The 18045-nt window shown below is 47.1% G+C and overlaps 4 protein-coding genes across 5 annotated transcripts; 3 read left to right on the plus strand and 1 right to left on the minus strand.

Annotated features, from left to right (window-relative positions):
• Positions 1-1879: 1879 nt before the first annotated feature.
• On the plus strand, positions 1880-6080 carry LOC127767181 (uncharacterized). 2 transcript variants are annotated; one of them, XM_052292434.1, is made up of 3 exons: positions 1880-2303; positions 2426-4504; positions 4608-4868. In XM_052292434.1, exons 1-3 carry the CDS (start codon positions 2057-2059, stop codon positions 4733-4735), a joined length of 2454 nt encoding a protein of 817 aa, XP_052148394.1. In that variant the 5' UTR covers positions 1880-2056; the 3' UTR covers positions 4736-4868. The 2 variants fall into 2 exon arrangements, with proteins under 2 accessions (XP_052148394.1, XP_052148393.1); XM_052292433.1 differs by adding an exon at positions 5162-6080 and having other exon boundaries at positions 1882-2303; positions 2426-5063.
• A 254-nt stretch (positions 6081-6334) lies between these two features.
• LOC127767183 (probable transcription factor At3g04930) lies at positions 6335-7805 on the minus strand. Its single transcript, XM_052292435.1, has one exon. The coding sequence runs from the start codon at positions 7694-7696 to the stop codon at positions 6563-6565; it is 1134 nt and encodes a 377-aa protein (XP_052148395.1). The 5' UTR covers positions 7697-7805; the 3' UTR covers positions 6335-6562.
• Positions 7806-12685: 4880 nt separating this feature from the next.
• LOC127767698 (protein DMP2-like) lies at positions 12686-13537 on the plus strand. Its single transcript, XM_052293120.1, has one exon. The coding sequence runs from the start codon at positions 12801-12803 to the stop codon at positions 13380-13382; it is 582 nt and encodes a 193-aa protein (XP_052149080.1). The 5' UTR covers positions 12686-12800; the 3' UTR covers positions 13383-13537.
• A 1085-nt stretch (positions 13538-14622) lies between these two features.
• On the plus strand, positions 14623-16708 carry LOC127767334 (H/ACA ribonucleoprotein complex subunit 4-like). The gene has a single exon (XM_052292635.1). It carries the CDS (start codon positions 14696-14698, stop codon positions 16466-16468), a length of 1773 nt encoding a protein of 590 aa, XP_052148595.1. The 5' UTR covers positions 14623-14695; the 3' UTR covers positions 16469-16708.
• The last annotated feature ends 1337 nt before the right edge of the window (positions 16709-18045 follow it).

Consider the following 18045-nt stretch of genomic DNA (forward strand, 5'->3'; position numbering starts at 1 on the left):
CCAAAAGTGACTCCGTGCGGTATTCTACAGCTAAAACCACAAAGTCGCGATGCCCTGTAGCAAAATTTGCCCTATTACTTATCGTTTTCTGTACTCATGCTTTCAAGCTAGTATTAAGAGCAGGTACAATAGCAGATTATTAGCCAGCTATAAATATATTTTAATGAGATAAAATATGAGAGAGAAGAGTAACGGGCTACAGATCTGTAGCCAGCTGCACCGCGGACTCCAAGACGCAATGTGTGTATGACAGGTGGGACCATGTATTAATAGTATAGTAAGCAACTATTGTATGAATTGGCTATAGATGAATTGGAGCTAGTAGTGGGCTATACTATTAAACTTGCTCTAAGGGGGTGTTTAGGTGCATGGGTGTAAAGTTTTGGCGTGTCACATCGAATATACGGATACACATTTGAATTATTAAACATAGAGTAATAACAAAACAAATTATAGGTTCCGTCTGTAAACTACGAGACAAATTTATTAAGCCTAGTTAATCCGACATTAACAAATGTTTACTATAGCAACACATTGTCAAATCATGGAGCAATTAGGTTTAAAAGATTCGTCTCGCAATTTACACGCAATCTGTGTGATTAGTTTTTTTTCATTTATATTTAATACTCTAGAATGTGTTTAAACATTTGATGTGACGGGGTGAAAAATTTTGCCAGAGGATCTAAACATGCCCTAAACAAAAATTATATAGGAAAGTTGTTTAAAACAATCATATTAATTCATTTCTAGAGGTCTTTTTATCTGAAGTTACTTAACCATGTGTCGCTCTATTTTATGCGTATGAAGGGTTAGTCCAATCCATACTAAAGAACACAGCTATGGATGCATTTTTAGTCGAAGCATATATATCCTTTGTTGGCACACTGACAACATGCATGCGCTCTAAAATACCAGCGTAGGTCAAGAGTTACACATGGACTCTATCCAATAGCATTATCACGGTTTTATATCCAACCATTATTCTAGTAGAATACATATATTCAACACAAACTATCTCCTTAGATCGTCTATAAAAACCGCCTATTCATAATTGTAACTGTACTCAAATTTGATGAATAAATTTCCACTACATATCTCTCATGTAATACAATGAATTTACTATAATTAAGTTTTATCACTTATTTATTGTTGGTAGCACAATGTCAAAGTTTTCGATTACTGATCATTCAAACAGTACAACAGTTGTATTAATGTTACACTATTCAAATCTCCCGCCATGAGTCAAGTAGTGGATGAGTAAATGACAACGTCAAGCCTGAACAACAAAGAGTTCCTTCTTCGCCAGCAACATTTTACAAGTATTTTCGTTCTACAACAACAGATATACTGAGCCTGGGTACGCAACCACTTGATTAGCACGGAAGCCGGCCCTGTCACTGAAGCCGCCAAGTTACCTTGACACAACTCATATAGGTGAAGATCAGTAAAACACTAGGACATAGCAGTGGGCCTGTTTGGAAGAATTTAAGATTCTAAAAATAGTTGGTTGGTAACCAGTTTTTAAGAATTTAAAAAAGCTAGGTTTCCCAGCTTCTAGCTACTAGTTTATTTTGTAGATTCTACAACTGCACCAATAAAAAAGTCACAACAAAGCTATCATACACGAAGAAACTAGGAGAGAAAGAAGAACATGGAACATAAAGGGAGAAATGGGTGATGATTTCACATAAAAACTACAGCTTCTAGAAGTTAAACGGTTTAGGGAGCTTCTGATTTTAGAAGAAGCTAGAAGCTGCAGTAACTATAAACTCCCCCGGACAGACCCTGTGTCTTTGCGTAGCCGTGCCCTTATCGATTTCTTAGTGTGGAAGAGTTGATATGATCCATTCATCTTCCATCGGACGGCCTACATCGACTACAGTACAGGCTCACCTGTCTCCGACTCCGATTCCTTCTCCGCGGCGGACAGCGCCGGCGCACCAATAAAAAGAGGCCCCACCCGCCTCGACGACGCCTTCCGCTTTCCCCCTCCCCCGCCTCTCTCCGGCGCCGGCGAAACCCTAACCCCGGCAGCCACGGCTTGCCACCCGAGGCAATGGGGGATCGCGCGGCGGCGGCGGCGGAGGCGAAGACGTCGGTGTGGTGGGACATCGACAGGTGCCGGGTTCCCCCGTGCTGCCGCGACCCGCACCGCGTCGCCCACGGCGTCATCGCCGCGCTCGCCGCCGCGGGGTGCGCGGGCCCCGTCTCGATCTTCGCCTACGGCGACGCCGCCCGCGTCGCCCCGCCCGTCCTGGCTGCCCTCTCCTCCACCGGCATCTCCCTCAACCACGTCCCCGCCGGTATGAATGCTCTCTTTCCGTCAAATATAGCAGCATCTGCACTTGCTCACTGCGCGCTACTGGTGTGAAATCCGCATCATATTTAGAAGGCTATTGATTTTTCCACCTCCAATAATTTGCAGGAGCTAAGGATGGAACCGACAAGAAGATGCTCGTCGACATGCTCTTCTGGGCATTCGACAACCCGCCGCCGGGCAATTACTTGCTTATTTCGGGCGATCAGGACTTCTCCGACCTGCTTCACAGGCTCAGGATGAAGCGATACGGTATCTTGCTGGCGCAGCCCTCAACTGTGTCATCTCGAGTGCTTGCTGCGGCGGCGAGGACTGTCTGGTCTTGGGAAAAACTTGTGGCTGGAGAGTCTCTGTTGGTAGAGTCCACACATACGCATGGCTTGCCGGATTGCAATCCTAAATTAAATAGCTTGGATGTATCGAAGTGCTCGCAGAATAAGAGCTTGGATGCGTCGAAGTGTTCGCAGAATAAGAGCTTGGATGGATCGAAGTGCTCGCAGAGTAAGAGCTTGGATGGATCGAAGTGCTCGAATAGTAAAGTTCATGCTGTGTGTGGTAACGGTGACAGTAATGTGAAGGCATGTGATCGGTATAAGGTGAAGCCTCTTCAAAAGTATGTAAAGAAGACTAATGCAGTATCGAGTTCCACAAATAACCAAGGTCAAGTAGTCGTGGTCGATGGATTTTCTGATGATTCTGCAGGAAGCACTGGTAGTGAGCAAGATAAGAGTTCTGTTTCGTCATCGTCATCAAGTTCTGAATCATTGGAGGTCGATCTCCCAAGTCTGCTAGGAACAACTCCTTTGGCTGACCTCCCAAGTCTGCTAGGAACTCCTCCTTTGGCACAGTCATCAGCTCAGGAGCCTGTGGTGTCTACTAGTTCTCAACAAGTTGGACCATTGAACATGACAGGTAAGAAACCTAGCACATCAGTCAAATTTGTACCAAGAAAGGGAACTGTTGATCTTGGTCTCAGTAAACATCATCACCAAATGTTTATGCAATCACAATCGTCTGAAGTAAAGAGTAAGCTTCATTCTGAGTATGATATAGCTGAAAAGAATGCAAAGAAGGGTAACCAAAGCAAGTCAAATCCAATTCAAAGGTATGTAAAGAAGACAAATATTACATCTAGTCCTGCTAGCAATCAGCTTGATTCAGATGGAATGCCTGAGTGTTCCACGGGGAACACTCCAAGTAAATTGAATCAGTTGCCTTTCTTACCACCACCAAACTCTGAATCACTGGAGGAAACAAAGGTGGATCACTCGAGATCGCTAGGTATTTTTACCTTGCCCCAGTCATCATCTCAAGCACCAGTGCTGTCTACTCATTTGCATAAAGTGGAAGAACCACATGAACTGATTGTTGGCAAGCAGCCCTCTTGCACATCAACTGAGCTCGCATCAAGAGATGGAACCAATGATTCTCGTGTTAGTATTGGACATTATCATTCAACCTCTATGCAATCCCAATCTTCTCTGGCACAACATACGCTTCATTGTAACTATAATATGGGTGATAAGGTTGGCAAGGCAAAGGCAAGAAATCAGCATAAGGTGACACAGCGTCAACAATATATAAAGAAGGCAAATATTGTATCTAGTTCTGCACACAATGAAATAGATTTGGTTAAAGGATTTTCTGGTAATTCTAAAGGAAGCATCTTGAGCAATACAAGTAAATCTGTGTTAACATCGTCAATTTCTGAATCTCTGGAGGAGGCAAAAGCGAATTGTTCAACTCCGCTGAAAAATCCTCCTTTCTCCCTGTCATCAGTTAATAAACCTGTCACACCTACTGATTTGCAGCACCTGGGATCAGAGTTCATCTTTGGTAGTAATCATAGCTTATCAACTGAATGCATGCCAAAAGATGGGATTTTTTATTTTGGTGACATTAATGGTCAGAATAGTCCAGCATGTCAGCAAGCCCATTCTTCTCTTTTGCCAGAAATACATAAATCTATTCCTCCTAGTGCAGCTGGCCATTCTAACTCAGTAAATTCAGATGTTGGCAGCTCATACCCAGCATCAACTGGGTTTAATGGTGTTCCTTCTGCTCAAATACAAACATCGCCAAGTGGCTTAACCTTTCAAAACATGCTTGACATTTGCTCTGATTTCAGTAGATTGACTATTTCTGAGTGCCCTCCAGGAACAAGTGAGAAAAGGCCACCTTTTCAAGGTATGCCTTCTAACTATACTGCTTTTGGTATGCCAAATACTTCTGGACATCTTAGAGTTCCTCATGAGATCGGATCCACTTTCCATCCTGGTTCTGTTGTCAGCTTCCATCCGAGTCACTCTAGTGCTCGTCAGTGTGCCCGATCTCCTTCCTGCAACATGCAAAACACTGGCGATCATGGAGAGACGGAAGGCTCTCCACCAAGTTCTTCTGAGCCTGAAGTTACTATAAGAAATATATTACATGCTTTGCACATACTGAAGGCTGAGAAGATATTCCCAACGGAATCAAATATTGCAGACTGTATACGTTACAGCGAGATGAATATATCAGGTTTTGATGTTAAGAAGGCTCTTGAGCTTGCCATTCGACATCAAGCCGTTATCATGAAGAAGTTAGTAAATGACATGCCATTGTTTGTTGCGAAAGATGAAAGCATTTGGAAATGCGTCAATGTGACAAATAGCAATGCAAAGCATTCGAAGGAGACACTAGATGCGGTTCATAAGTACATATCATCCACTGATGGTTGGTCAGCAATGAAGAATTCTCAGTCAAGGTGAGGCTTTTTAAAATCCATTCATTCTTTTTTGTGTTGATCATTTCTTCATCTTCTGTTCTTTGACACGCCATTACATGTTCTCCCTTTATTGGTAGGTACCAAGCTGCGACTATTTTAAAGAAATCGTGCTTGCAGCAACATGCCCTTGGTGATGTCCTCCAGATTTTGCAAATTATAATTGTAAGGAAGAAATGGCTTTTGCCTCATTCTTCAGGTTGGCAGCCGTTGTCCATAAACACAACAGTAGTTGATGCAACTGCTGTCGCTGTTGGAGAAGCTAGATCTTGATTATGTTCTCTCTGCTGATGTTGGAGGGATGTTTTGGTGCGCTGGTGAATGGCGACTACAAAATATCTTCAGCATCTGCGTTGGTCTGAAGGTTATCTGAATGCCGCAATAATAGTCAATCTAAATTCTACGGTAAGCAGTTGGGCGGCACCAGAAGCTGTCAAGACTTTACTAGTCCCTTATGGGAAGATTATGCCCCAGATCAAAGGACTGTGAAGATGCTGGTTTTGCAGCAATTCAGCTATCAAATTGGTTCTATGTCATCAGCAAGATACACGGTACAAGAGAGAGCTTGTCTCTCTTCCTAGTTGTGTAGAATTAACTCCTAGTTGTATAGAATTTCCTCCTAGTTGTATAGAAGTGCCTGGGGGCTTAGAAGACGATTGGAAAAGGCTTATCTGTTACTACGTGGTTGCAGAACTACATTACTGCCCTGATCTTCAGTGATGTGGCAGCCCTTGGATTAGCAAAACTCCAGTGGTTATATTCCCAGGAACTGGTGCCCTCTTAGCTTGATGGTAAGCATCTGAAACGCACCCAGAGCAGCTGCAAAGACTGCGACCGCAAAGAAGCCAGATCGGTAACTTGGGTGGATGTTTCAGTTCTCATCTTGCTTTCACTTCTCTTTTGATGAGTCCTGTCATGTGGTGCTAGGTGTTGGTTGGGTGTGCAACTTGTCATATGGTGTTGCAACTGTTCAAATGTACTTCACCTTTTTTTTCGTCAGTTTCTCGCATAAATAATGTCAGTATCCGGGGCTTTGTTTGGTGCTTTTTGTGTTCTGATCGATGCAACTCTCTGTAACTGTACTCCTTTCTGTCTGTAGCAATCACTATTCTCTCTACACATCACATCATCATCATATCATAATTCACAGAGGCATTTCAGATGTTCCATTCCATGTGCAGTGCAGCACTAACTGATGAGGAGGACCAGGCAACTAATTAAATTTTGCACAAAAAAGAAAAGCTTTTTGATGATTCTGATAACTCAATTATTTATTCATACTACTAATTCTTATGTGAAAGAAGCAGAGAATGTGAGGGAGACTGATGAATATTTAGCGACCTGAATCAGAATCACACAAGGAATAATCATAATAATACCCCTACTGTCCCAACCCCTCCTGCTAATCCTATCTGCAAAACAAACACCTTCATCTTCCTTCCCTGTCAGGCTAAGCGACAATGTACTATGAGGTGCTGACGTCACTGCGTCGCCGGCGGCGTGGACTTGAGCTCCTCCAGCGCCGTCCTCACCTGGTCCTGCAGCAGGTCGATGCGCCGGAGGTACACCTCCAGCTCCAGGATCCGCTGCTGCCTCCACCTCTCCCCTTTCATCGGGATCCCCGGCGCCGGCGGCTCCAGCGACGGCGGCGCCATCCCGGCGGTGAGCATGGCGCGCACCATCTCCTTGAACAGCGGCGCCAGGATGCCGCCCTCCGCGTTCGCCGCCGCCGACGCCGCCGCCGAGGCGGGATCCACGCCGTGGACGTGCGCGGTGGCGGTGACCGCCGCGCCCTGCGGGAAGAAGTGCGGGAGCGCGTCCTCCGCCTTGACGGGCGCCGGCGCGGGAGCCGGTGGGTAAGGCTGCGGCGGCTCGGATGCATCGGCGTCGGTGGCGGTGGCGGCGGCGGCGGCGGCCGTGCGCCTGCGGCGGCCGCGGCGCTGCTGCGCTCTTGTGGAGGAAGGGAACCTGACCTCCCCGTTGGCCGGGGCGGGAACGGCGACGGCGGCGGCGGCGTCGGGGAGCGCGTCGTCGTCGGAGTCGGCGTCGCGGCCGTGCTTGTCGGAGGTGGGGCGCCAGATGCCGCGGGCGATCTCGAAGATGGCCTGCTCGTGCGGCGAGCGGAAGGAGAAGGACTGGCCGGTGGCGCGGAGGCGGTCGACGCAGTTGCGGTACTTGCGCTTGAGGCGGCGGAGCTTCTCGACGAGCTGGCTCTTGGAGAAGTCGAGCTGGAGGCGCCGCCGCATGTCCTCGTAGAACGGGTCCGTGTCGTACTGGTGCGACGCGAACGCCGTCCCGCGCTGCGCCGTGAACTCCGCGAACGCTCGCAGGATCACGATCTCGTCCTCCTCCGTCCACAGCCGCTGGAACAGCGGCCGCCGCTCCCCGCCCGACCCCGACCCCGCGCCACCGCCGCCGCCCGGACCCGCCGCCGCCGCGGCGGCGGCGGCGGAGGAGAAGGCCTGGGTGGTGGCGTGGTTGGGGTCGGAGGGGAAGTCGATGTCGTCCGAGTCCCCGTTGCCATAGACGTCGGCGTCGGGGAAGGAGGAGGAGGCGGCCGCGCCGACTGCGGCGGCGGCGGCGGCGGAGGGGTCGTCGACGACGGTGGGGAGCATCGGATTGGGGGATCGGATCGGATGGGGATCGGTCGCGGCTGCGGCTCGAGTCGGGATTAGGGTTGGGGTGGGGTGTGGGATTTGGGTTGTTCCGTGCTTCACGTGACCGAGAGAGACCGACCCAAGGGGGGGGAAAAATCGTAGGACCTGGTCATGTTCTCATCGGGATGATCTCCACCCTCCACGTCACATAGCACAAAACCTTGGAGCAAACTTCCCTAAAATTAGGTGTTTGTTTAGGGTTTTCAAAAACTTGGTTTTGATTTGTTCTGCTGTGGGCTCAATCAAAACAAAATACTCAATCAAAACTACGATGTTCGGCCAAAACAAAATTTTGGTTCATATCCATATTCATAGTATTAAGATGTATTGTGTTTGTTTTTTAGTGATACAGAGAGTAGTACCTACTATTTAAAATTTTTATGAAATGCACAAATTTTTCAGGATTTTCACATGAACAAGTTCAATTCCTTCATTCTAAAGGATGCCTTATCTTATACTATTACACACACAAATTTAAACTTTTATGAGAACACTATCTTTTCAACTCTATATTTTCTATATTGAGACCAAACCAATTCTAGAACCTCCAAAATGACTTGGCATTATCAAAATATTTGATAGATCATCGACCATGAAGCCTCAAAAAGACTTCAACCTTGTCACCAAAACCCTTTTACAGTCCCATCCTAGATCCTAAATATGTCTATGTCCTTGTTCACTCATTGGCTCCCCAGGGCATATAGGCTTTTATTTTTACCAACAAACTCTATACATATAAAATTATGTTGTAGTCATATAAAAAGGTATTGGAGAAACAATCCATTAACTAAATTGGTATTTCAATTACTCAAATTAGAAAGGAAATAAGTCAACCGTCATTTGCCTATGTTGACACATCGATGTGGGAGGCCATGTGCGAGGCAACATCTTTTGGGCATCAATGTAAGGTGGTGTATCAACATTGTAAGCAAGGAGCGGTGATATGAGATTAGCGGTGTTGATTTCGCAAAGTGTTGTTAGTGACTTCGGCGTGCACGTGAGTGAGATAGCATTGGCAGTTGGATACTTAGTCAACGACTATGATTTGAGGGCTGAGTCACCGAGGCGCAGTAGGAGATAAAAGTTTGTGATGGTGGAGAAGGAGTAGAGATGCCAACGACGGTAATAGTATGTTGATATAGAAGGATTGGATAAAAGGACTAAAGAGAGGAAGATGCAAGTAGCGGCACCGAATCTTATATACCGAATTCAAGGTTGGAAATCAGGCATATGATTGGACCACGTGGCATCTTGAGAATTTGGGTTTAGCTCCTCTAAAAATATGCCACGTGTCCCATCGTCACCCTCATCCACCTCTTCTTCTCCCCTCCCCTACTATCTGGTGCGACGCTCGCACGCACTGCTGCCTCCTCCCTCCTCGGGTTCTCCTCACTGCTTGCTTGCCATTGTTTCTCCGTTCCCTCCTCTCATTTCTCTGTACCACCATCGATTATTCCTTCCTATCTCTAGCGTTGTCCCAAAACCCCCCTCCCTCTACCCATGTCGCCTTCCTCACCCCCCTGTCCTCCTCACCCTTGTAATCACCCCCATGCTCCCCACCCGCGCCACTCCCCACCCCCGCGCCCACCAAGGAGGTCTACCCCATGCCACCGACCCATTCTCCAAAGCCGAGCCCAACCGATGCTCCTCCAGCGGTGGTTGTAACGACGCCGAGCGCAGTTTGTACTGCTCCCGCTTGGGAGAGGACGAGACCGGGAGCTGCACTGCGAGGACGGTGGTAGGGAGCACCAAGATCGGAATGATGGGAAGGAGAAAGAGAACAAAAGGAGGAGAGGGAGGGAGAGGGAGAGGAGCAACCGCATTCACACCTTCTACCCAAGCTCCTCTTCCTCCTCCTCCTCCTCCTCCTCCTCCTCCTTGCCACCATTGGCATCCGCCCCGCCACACCGGTCGTAGATGCACGGCCACCTCCCGAACACCGTATCTCCGGTGCCGCTGCTCCGTGCTGTGAGCCTCTACAGTGAGGCTTGGGCGGGCAAGGGATTCCTCCATACCATCCGCTTCCACCAGTGCCGATCCACCACCAGATCCATACGCTACCACCTGTCCACCTCGACATGGAGGTGTTGTAGTTTATTTGAAGCAGTCGCATGTAGCAAGGCATGGCACTGGACATATTTATATAAGATAATAACAAATATGGATATTAGGACCTCCAAACCAATTCTCGAATCTCCAAAATGACTTGGCATTATCAAATATTTGATAGATCAATCCCGAAGCCTCCAAAAAGACCGCAACCTTGCCACCAAAACCCATTTTTAGTCCCATCCTAGATACTACCTCTGTCCCTAAATATTTGACGCCGTTGACTTTTAGCACATGTTTGACCGTTCGTCTTATTCAAAAACTTTTTTGAAATATCTAAAACTATATGTATATATAAAAGTATATTTAACAACGAATCAAATGATAGGAAAAGAATTAATAATTACTTAATTTTTTTTGAATAAGACGAACGGTCAAACATGTTTAAAAAAGTCAACGGCGTCAAATATTTAGGGACGGAGGGAGTATGTCCTTGTTCACTCATTGGGCCCTGAGGACATATGGGCTTTTATTTTTACTAACAAACTCTATACACATAAAATTCCGTACTAACCATATAAAAAGGTATTGGAGAAACAATATATTAACTAAGTTGACATTTCAATTATTCAAACTAGAAAGGAAATAAGTCAAAAGCCCTTTGCCTATGTTGACACATCAATATGGGAGGCCATGTGCGAGGCAACATCTTTTGGGGCATCAATGTAAGGTAATGTATCAATATTGTAAGCAAGGAGTGGTGCTATGAAATTAGCAACGTCGATTTTGGAAAGGTGTTGTTAGCAGCTTCGGTGTGGATGTGGGTGAGATGGTATTGGCAGTTGGATAATGAGTCAACGGTTATGATTTGGGGGCAGAGTCACCGAGGCACGGTAGGAGACAAAAGTTTACGATGATGGCGAAGGAGTAGAGATACCCGATGATGGTAATAGTATGTAGATATAGAAGGATTAGATAAAAGGACTAGGGAGAGGGAGCTGAGAGTAGCGGCACTCAATAGTGCAGCTGTGCAGTGCAGATGGGGTGTAGTGGACTAGTGTTTGTGATTTTTTTTACGGGAAGGTTAAATGGCTATCGAATGATTTTTGATAGCTAAATCATTCATGTTTCAATATATTCATAACAGTTGTTTCATACATTGTAGCAAAATGTTTCATGAGGTGATTTGATTGCGTTTCAGCTTTTTAAAAGATTGGAACAGTTTCGATCTACTTGGTGAAATATTTTCGATGCAAATCCCATATAGACTTTTTCTCGATGTACTCGGATTTGTTTCATGTTTCAATATATTCATAACCGTTGTTTCATACGTTGTAGCAAAATGTTTCATAGGGGTGATTTGATTGTGCTCCAGTTTTTTAAAAGATTGAAACATTTTCGATCTACTTGGTGAAACATTTTTGATTTATTCGGTGAAACACTACATGATAGAAGCCTAAAAAAATCATGCGAATCCCATATAGACAGCCCCCTTTTTTTATATAAACTATTCTTTGGTCTTATAGTGAGTAACTTACAAAACTCAAAAATAATTAACGAAAACGTTGACTGCTGTGTTATCCTTAGGCCATTTTGCTAGATATCGAGAGGGTTGGACCTTTTTAACTAGAGGATTTCTAGGGTTGGACCTTTTTGCGATGAATAAATTATGCAATCTAAGGTGCTAGTAGGTGAATGTGTGGGGGAAAATTTAAATATATGGACCTGTTTGGTAAAGCTCAAACTTCTAGATTTAACTATAGGAGTTGTATCTAGAGTGGAGTTGTGGAGCTGTCTTTCAGTTTCAGCAATAGGAGTTGTATCTAGAGTGGAGTTGTGGAGCTGTCTTTCATTTTCAGTGGAGCTGAAACTGTTTGGCTGGGCTCCAACTCTATGACATGTGAACTTGAGTTGGAGCTATGCCAGACAGGTCCTATGTTTGACGCAAATTTTATGATTTGGGAAAACAAAGATAAAGCATGTTTCAAATTTGCATAGAGCATGCATTTTCTATGCTTATAATAAGTTGCATTTCACTGTTGCAGACTAGCAGTCTGTAGAAAACAAATACGCAAAAGGGAAACTGTTGTAAACACTCAGGTGGACGTCCACCCATTTCTTGCACGCCACCTAAATGGTTATGAAAAATTTTCAAAAAAATTTGACATGACGCAAAAGCATACATTTCACTGTTTCAACAAGTTCCTTTCAGGTCTGGTGCATCGGCATCAGTGTTTCTCTCTCAGTGCATAACACGCCTTGCCATGTTAAGTGTCGAGCAACCATATATGAGTCATGTTAAGTGTTCTTAACTCACAAACTAACCACACTTTTTTACCGGAGATTATGATAGAGCAGAGTAGCCGATCGAAGTGCCGAGAACCAATGGACCAATGTCCACAGTTCATCATTATTATTCCCTTCTCCATGAACACACGACCTGCAGCAGCAAAGCCACACGTTGCTGCCCCAACTCCAACTCTGCAACAAGAAACAACTCACGCTGTCACTCACGCACGCATATCTTCCAAACAAAGCAAGCGAAAACCTGCAGCCCTCTCTTCACCTCCGCATGACATGCCCAAGCAAGCAAGCGTTTGCTCACCACAAAAAAATGAGATGGCCGATCGAGCAATGCAGAGCACGCCCCGATCTAGTAATCTTAGTCCCAGCTTAAAGCATGCAAAAAGCCCTTGAGATTTCGATCGGTATCCACATCACCCCAGGACAAGAGTGCAAGCAAACCAACCCCAGAAAAACCCAAAAGAAATCCTTCCAAGCAACCCTCTCAATTACTCCCCGGACATCACCTCTAATCCAAATAGAGTAATACTCGTATAATTAACCCCGCAAATATATATTCTCATGCACCAAGCAACCACACGTACACCTATATAAATCATCACACTCCCAGCATTCAATCTACTCACACACGCACGCACCAAGAAAGCCAAGAACCGATCAGCTTTGGTGTTCGATCGATCAAGACGAGGCGGCGGCGGGGCTGATCGAGATGGCGGCGCCGGCGGCGAGGTCGGTGAGCGTGGCGGACAGGGCGCTGCGAGGGGTGGCGGACCTGATCAAGCTGCTGCCGAGCGGCACGGTGTTCCTCTTCCAGTTCCTCAGCCCGCTGGTCACCAACAACGGCCACTGCGCCGCCGCCTACAGCAAGGCCCTCAGCGGCGCCCTCCTCGCGCTCTGCGGCGCCTTCTGCGCCTTCTCCTCCTTCACCGACAGCTACGTCGGCTCCGACGGCCGCGTCTACTACGGCGTCGTCACCGCCAAGGGGCTCCGCACGTTCGCCGCCGACCCGGACGCCGCCGCCCGGGACCTGTCCGGGTACAGGCTCCGCGCCGGGGACTTCGTCCACGCCGCGCTCTCGCTCCTCGTCTTCGCCACCATCGCCCTCCTCGACGCCGACACCGTGGCGTGCCTCTACCCGGCGCTCGAGGTCAGCGAGCGCACCATGATGGCCGTGCTCCCACCCGTCGTCGGCGGCGTCGCCAGCTACGCCTTCATGGTGTTCCCCAACAACCGCCATGGCATCGGCTACCAGCCCACCCGCGCCACCGAGGACTTCGAGCACAAGCACTAGATCGTCGAGGACGACGACGACGACGACGACTAAATTATTAATTAATTTGGGTGCTTGAATTAATTGATTTCAAATTCAAATCTTAATTTAAACATTCATGTGCGTGCGTGTGGTTTGCATGGTCAGGGTTTGATCCTTTGGATTTGGAGACTCGAGTCAAAGTGTGAAGTGGCTCTGTGTACATGTGTGTTTGATACTTTGATTGTTTTTCATTTAATTTGATATACTACGAGCTGCCACTGAACATAATAAAGTCTACAATTGTACATTGTTTTTTTGTTTTTTAAATTTCACTGTTCTTCAACAGAGTTTCGTATATTTGCTTGTAAATTGTGGCAACTCGTGAGGTTTGCTTCTACTCAACAGCCTGAAATTCTAATAGCTCTCATCTGTCGCCATCGATTTGTGACCACTGCCGACCCAATCTGGACCTAATTACGTACTCTAGTTAGCACACATGACTCTTGCCTTTGTGTTCATCTTTTTCGCTCTACTTATATATACATATATTTTCTTCTGCTTTTGTAGTTTTGTGTATGCATGATATTATTTCGTTCGTGTTCGTTGGCTCGTTGCTGCCACGCCACACCCATTTCCGATGTATTGCCGATACGTAACTTTCGGAAAGCCGAGACATCTCAAACCTTAACGGCCCGTTTGGTTGGAGAGAGTTTTTAGGAGGGATTAGAGTTTAGAGGGATGAGGCTATTAAGTTTTTTGTTTGGTTGGGAGACATGATAATTTTGGTGGGATGGGGATGTGGAATTGAGGAAGGAACTCCCTCCTTTTTAATACCTGGGTAGGGGCAGGTAATTGGGAGGGAATTTCTCTTTTATTTTATCTAAGCAAATATCAGCCATCCGTTTTTATTAATGACCTAATCTCCAACCAAACTCCCTATCAATTTCCATCACCTCTACCAAACAAGATATTGAGATTAAAAATCAAATTCCCATCTTAATCTCATCATCAATTCCCTCGTATAAACTCCCAATCCCCTTCCCTCGAGTTACCAAACAAGCCGTGAACTAATAATCCTTTTCACACTTTCGGAATATGACAACCCAGCTTTCGAATTCGAAGTTAGTAGTTTTTAAAAAATCTTCTCAAACAAACTCAAACATATTGGGTTGTCACGATGGGCCGGGCCAACAGATAAGCCCAGTAGCGGGGCCCAGCTCCAGCCCACAATACCTCGCCACTAAACCCTCTTCCCCTCTAAAACCCTCCTCCTTCCTCCTCCCCCTCCAGCCGCCGCCATTCGCCTCCCGCGAAAACCCTAGCCGCCGCCGCCGCCGCCGCCGCCGCCGAAAATGTCCACGCCTCCGCCGGCCGCCGCCGCCTCCCCGGCCACCGACCAAGGCAAGACCAAGTCGAAGAAGAAGAGCAAGAAGCATCAGGAGGACACCTCCTCCTCCCTGGCCGTCGCCGCGGCGTCGGTGGATGAGGCGGCGGAGGCCAAGGCCGACGGCTACCTGATCAAGCCGCAGTCGGTGGCGCCGCCGCTCGACACCTCGGCGTGGCCGCTCCTCCTCAAGAACTACGACCGCCTCAACGTCCGCACCGGCCACTACACCCCGCTCCCCGCCGGCCACTCCCCGCTCAAGCGGCCCATCGCCGAGTACCTCCGCTACGGCGTCATCAACCTCGACAAGCCGTCCAACCCCTCGTCGCACGAGGTCGTCGCCTGGATCAAGCGCCTCCTTCGCGTCGAGAAGACCGGCCACAGCGGCACACTCGACCCCAAGGTCACCGGCAACCTCATCGTCTGCGTCGACCGCGCCACCCGCCTCGTCAAGTCCCAGCAGGGCGCCGGCAAGGAGTACGTCTGCGTCGCGCGCTTCCACGCCGCCGTGCCCGACACCGCCCGCGTCGCGCGCGCGCTCGAGGCGCTCACGGGCGCCGTCTTCCAGCGGCCCCCGCTCATCTCCGCCGTCAAGCGCCAGCTCCGGGTCCGCACCATCTACGAGAGCAAGCTCCTCGAGCACGACGCCGACCGCCACCTCGCCGTGTTCTGGATCTCCTGCGAGGCGGGCACCTACGTCCGGACGCTCTGCGTGCACCTCGGCCTGCTGCTCGGCGTCGGCGCGCATATGCAGGAGCTCCGCCGTGTTCGGTCGGGGATCCTCGGCGAGACCGACAACATGGTGACGATGCACGATGTCATGGACGCGAGGTGGGCGATGGACAACTTCAACGACGAGTCCTACCTGCGGCGCATCGTCATGCCGCTGGAGGTCCTTCTCACCAGCTACAAGAGGCTTGTCGTGAAGGATTCCGCTGTGAATGCTATCTGCTACGGCGCGAAGCTCATGATCCCCGGGTTGCTTCGATTCGAGAATGAGATTGAAGTAGGGGAGGAGGTGGTTCTCATGACAACCAAGGGGGAAGCGATTGCGATCGGCATTGCGGAGATGACCACGGCTGTTATGGCGACTTGTGACCATGGAGCGGTCGCCAAGATTAAGAGGGTGGTGATGGACAGGGACACATACCCGAGGAAGTGGGGGCTTGGGCCTGTGGCGCTCAAGAAGAAAAAGATGGTTGCTGAAGGGCTTCTTGACAAGCACGGGAAGCCAAATGAAAAGACACCAAGTGAGTGGCTTCGCAATGCCGTGCTTCCGGCTGGTGGTGATGCAATGATTGCCGGCATTGCTGCAGCACCTGAGCCAGAGAAGCCAAAGGTGAAAGAGGAGGCAGATTTGGCTGAAGAGACCAAGGAGAAGAAAAAGAAGAAGCATAAGGACGAGGCAGGTGACAATGCTAATGAGGGGAGGAAGAGGAAGGTTGGAGATGATGATCTCTCTGCTTCTGTGAGTGCGAAGAAGATTAAGGTTGAGGAAGAGGCTGATGCAGTGGAAGGGGAAAAGAGTGAGAAGAAGAAGAAGAAAAAGAAAGACAAGGCTGAATCGGCATCTGCCGATGGAGAGGTAAAGGCTGAGTTGTCTGATGGGGAGAAGGGTGGCAGTGAGAAGAAGAAAAAGAAGAAGAACAAGGAAGGAGAAGCTGGGGATGATGAAGCTGAGAAAAGTGAGAAGAAAAAGGAGAAGAAAAAGAAGAATCGGGATTCAGAGGTGACACAATAGTTGGAGAGTGTAATTTTAGCCAGATCGTTGACATTGTAGGTTGCAGATTGGAGGTGTCTCCATTGACCTCTGGCTTGTTGTTCACTTGCAAACAATAATCATTCTAGAGGCCTAGTTTAGCATTTTTATATCACTATCCGTTTACTGCTTTGGACATGAAATGCAAATTAACTAGGCCAGCCTTTTTATATTGCCCCACCTCATGATGACCTATTTGTGTTGCTGTTCCAGTTATCACTTAGATGTGATGAGTTTTGCTCTATTGAAGTTATTGGTCTTTTGATTTGGTACATTCTGCTGCCTCATTTATGAAATTACTTGCCTTGGTGATGAAATAACATTCATCTTGATCTTTTGTAGCTATCAAAATGCTAGTTTTGGTCAGTGGTGTTGTCAATTGTGTGACTGTTACTTGGATGGTGTATGATATCTATCTTGGAAATGTGACAACTTTAAAATGCAGCTTTGTTGATATTAATTTTGGTCTATTGTGTTGTTCCAGTTATCACTTAGATGTGATGAATTTTGCTCCATTACAGTTTTTGGTCTTCTGATTTGGCGTATGCTGCTGCCTTGTTTATGAAATTACTTGCCATGGTGATGAACAGTATTCATCTTGATCTTTTAATAGCTATGAAAATGCTAGTTTTGGTTGGTTGTGTTGTCGACTTGTGGTATTGCTCAGGATGGTAAATGATAATATTGTATCTATCTTGGAAGTGTAGTTATTTGAAATGCTAGTTTTGTCGATCTTAATCTTGCATTGTAGGTTTTGGCGCTCTCTGTAATCTGGTGGAGATGCTAGGTTGGTTTTCAGAATTTCTATATGTGCTTTTAGGATTTATTACATCATTGTTGGTCACTTTGCTTTATCCATTGCGTTAAAACTTACAGTACCTATCATTGACTGGCCTAAATCTACTTTACATGTGAACATGTGTACCATGGCCCACCTTGTTTCGTTGTACAACACAATTAGTTGGATTGCAACCTTTTCTGTTTCTGCAGCCTGTGATAATGTGTTAGTTGGGAGCCTCCCTCCGAGGCAATTGATTTAAGTTTCTCATCCGCACAGCATGGTGCATCCGGTTTTACTCCGCGAAGGACTGGATATATTCTCCTCCATTTCTGCTGCACAAGAGGTAAGCCTGCTTTACATTTGTCATAAGGTTTGTTTGTTTAGCTGTCATTGAGAAACGAGCTAGATAATTTCTTTGCGATGTTCGTTAAGCATTATCTGTGGTGGTCTGTACTCTGTTTGGTTCACTCCCTCACTTTACCAAACTTTGCCACACTTTTTAAGACATATGTTTGTTTCACTTCTAAACTTGTGGCATGCCACAGTTTTTTAATTCAAAGGCCCACATATCATACAACCATTTTTCAGCCAAACCATGCCTAAGGTGTGGCCATCAATTTATAAGCCACATATTTGGCTAGGTTTGGCAATGTTTTGGAGGTAACCAAACAACCCCTACATTTGTCACCAAATTCTTGCAAGAAGATCAGGAGATTCAGGCTAGCACACACAAAGAAAAAAAAAACCCCTGCTTTCTGTTCATTTAGGAACAAAACTT

Source organism: Oryza glaberrima, chromosome 3, assembly GCF_000147395.1.
Source record: "Oryza glaberrima chromosome 3, OglaRS2, whole genome shotgun sequence".
Lineage (NCBI taxonomy): Eukaryota > Viridiplantae > Streptophyta > Magnoliopsida > Poales > Poaceae > Oryza > Oryza glaberrima.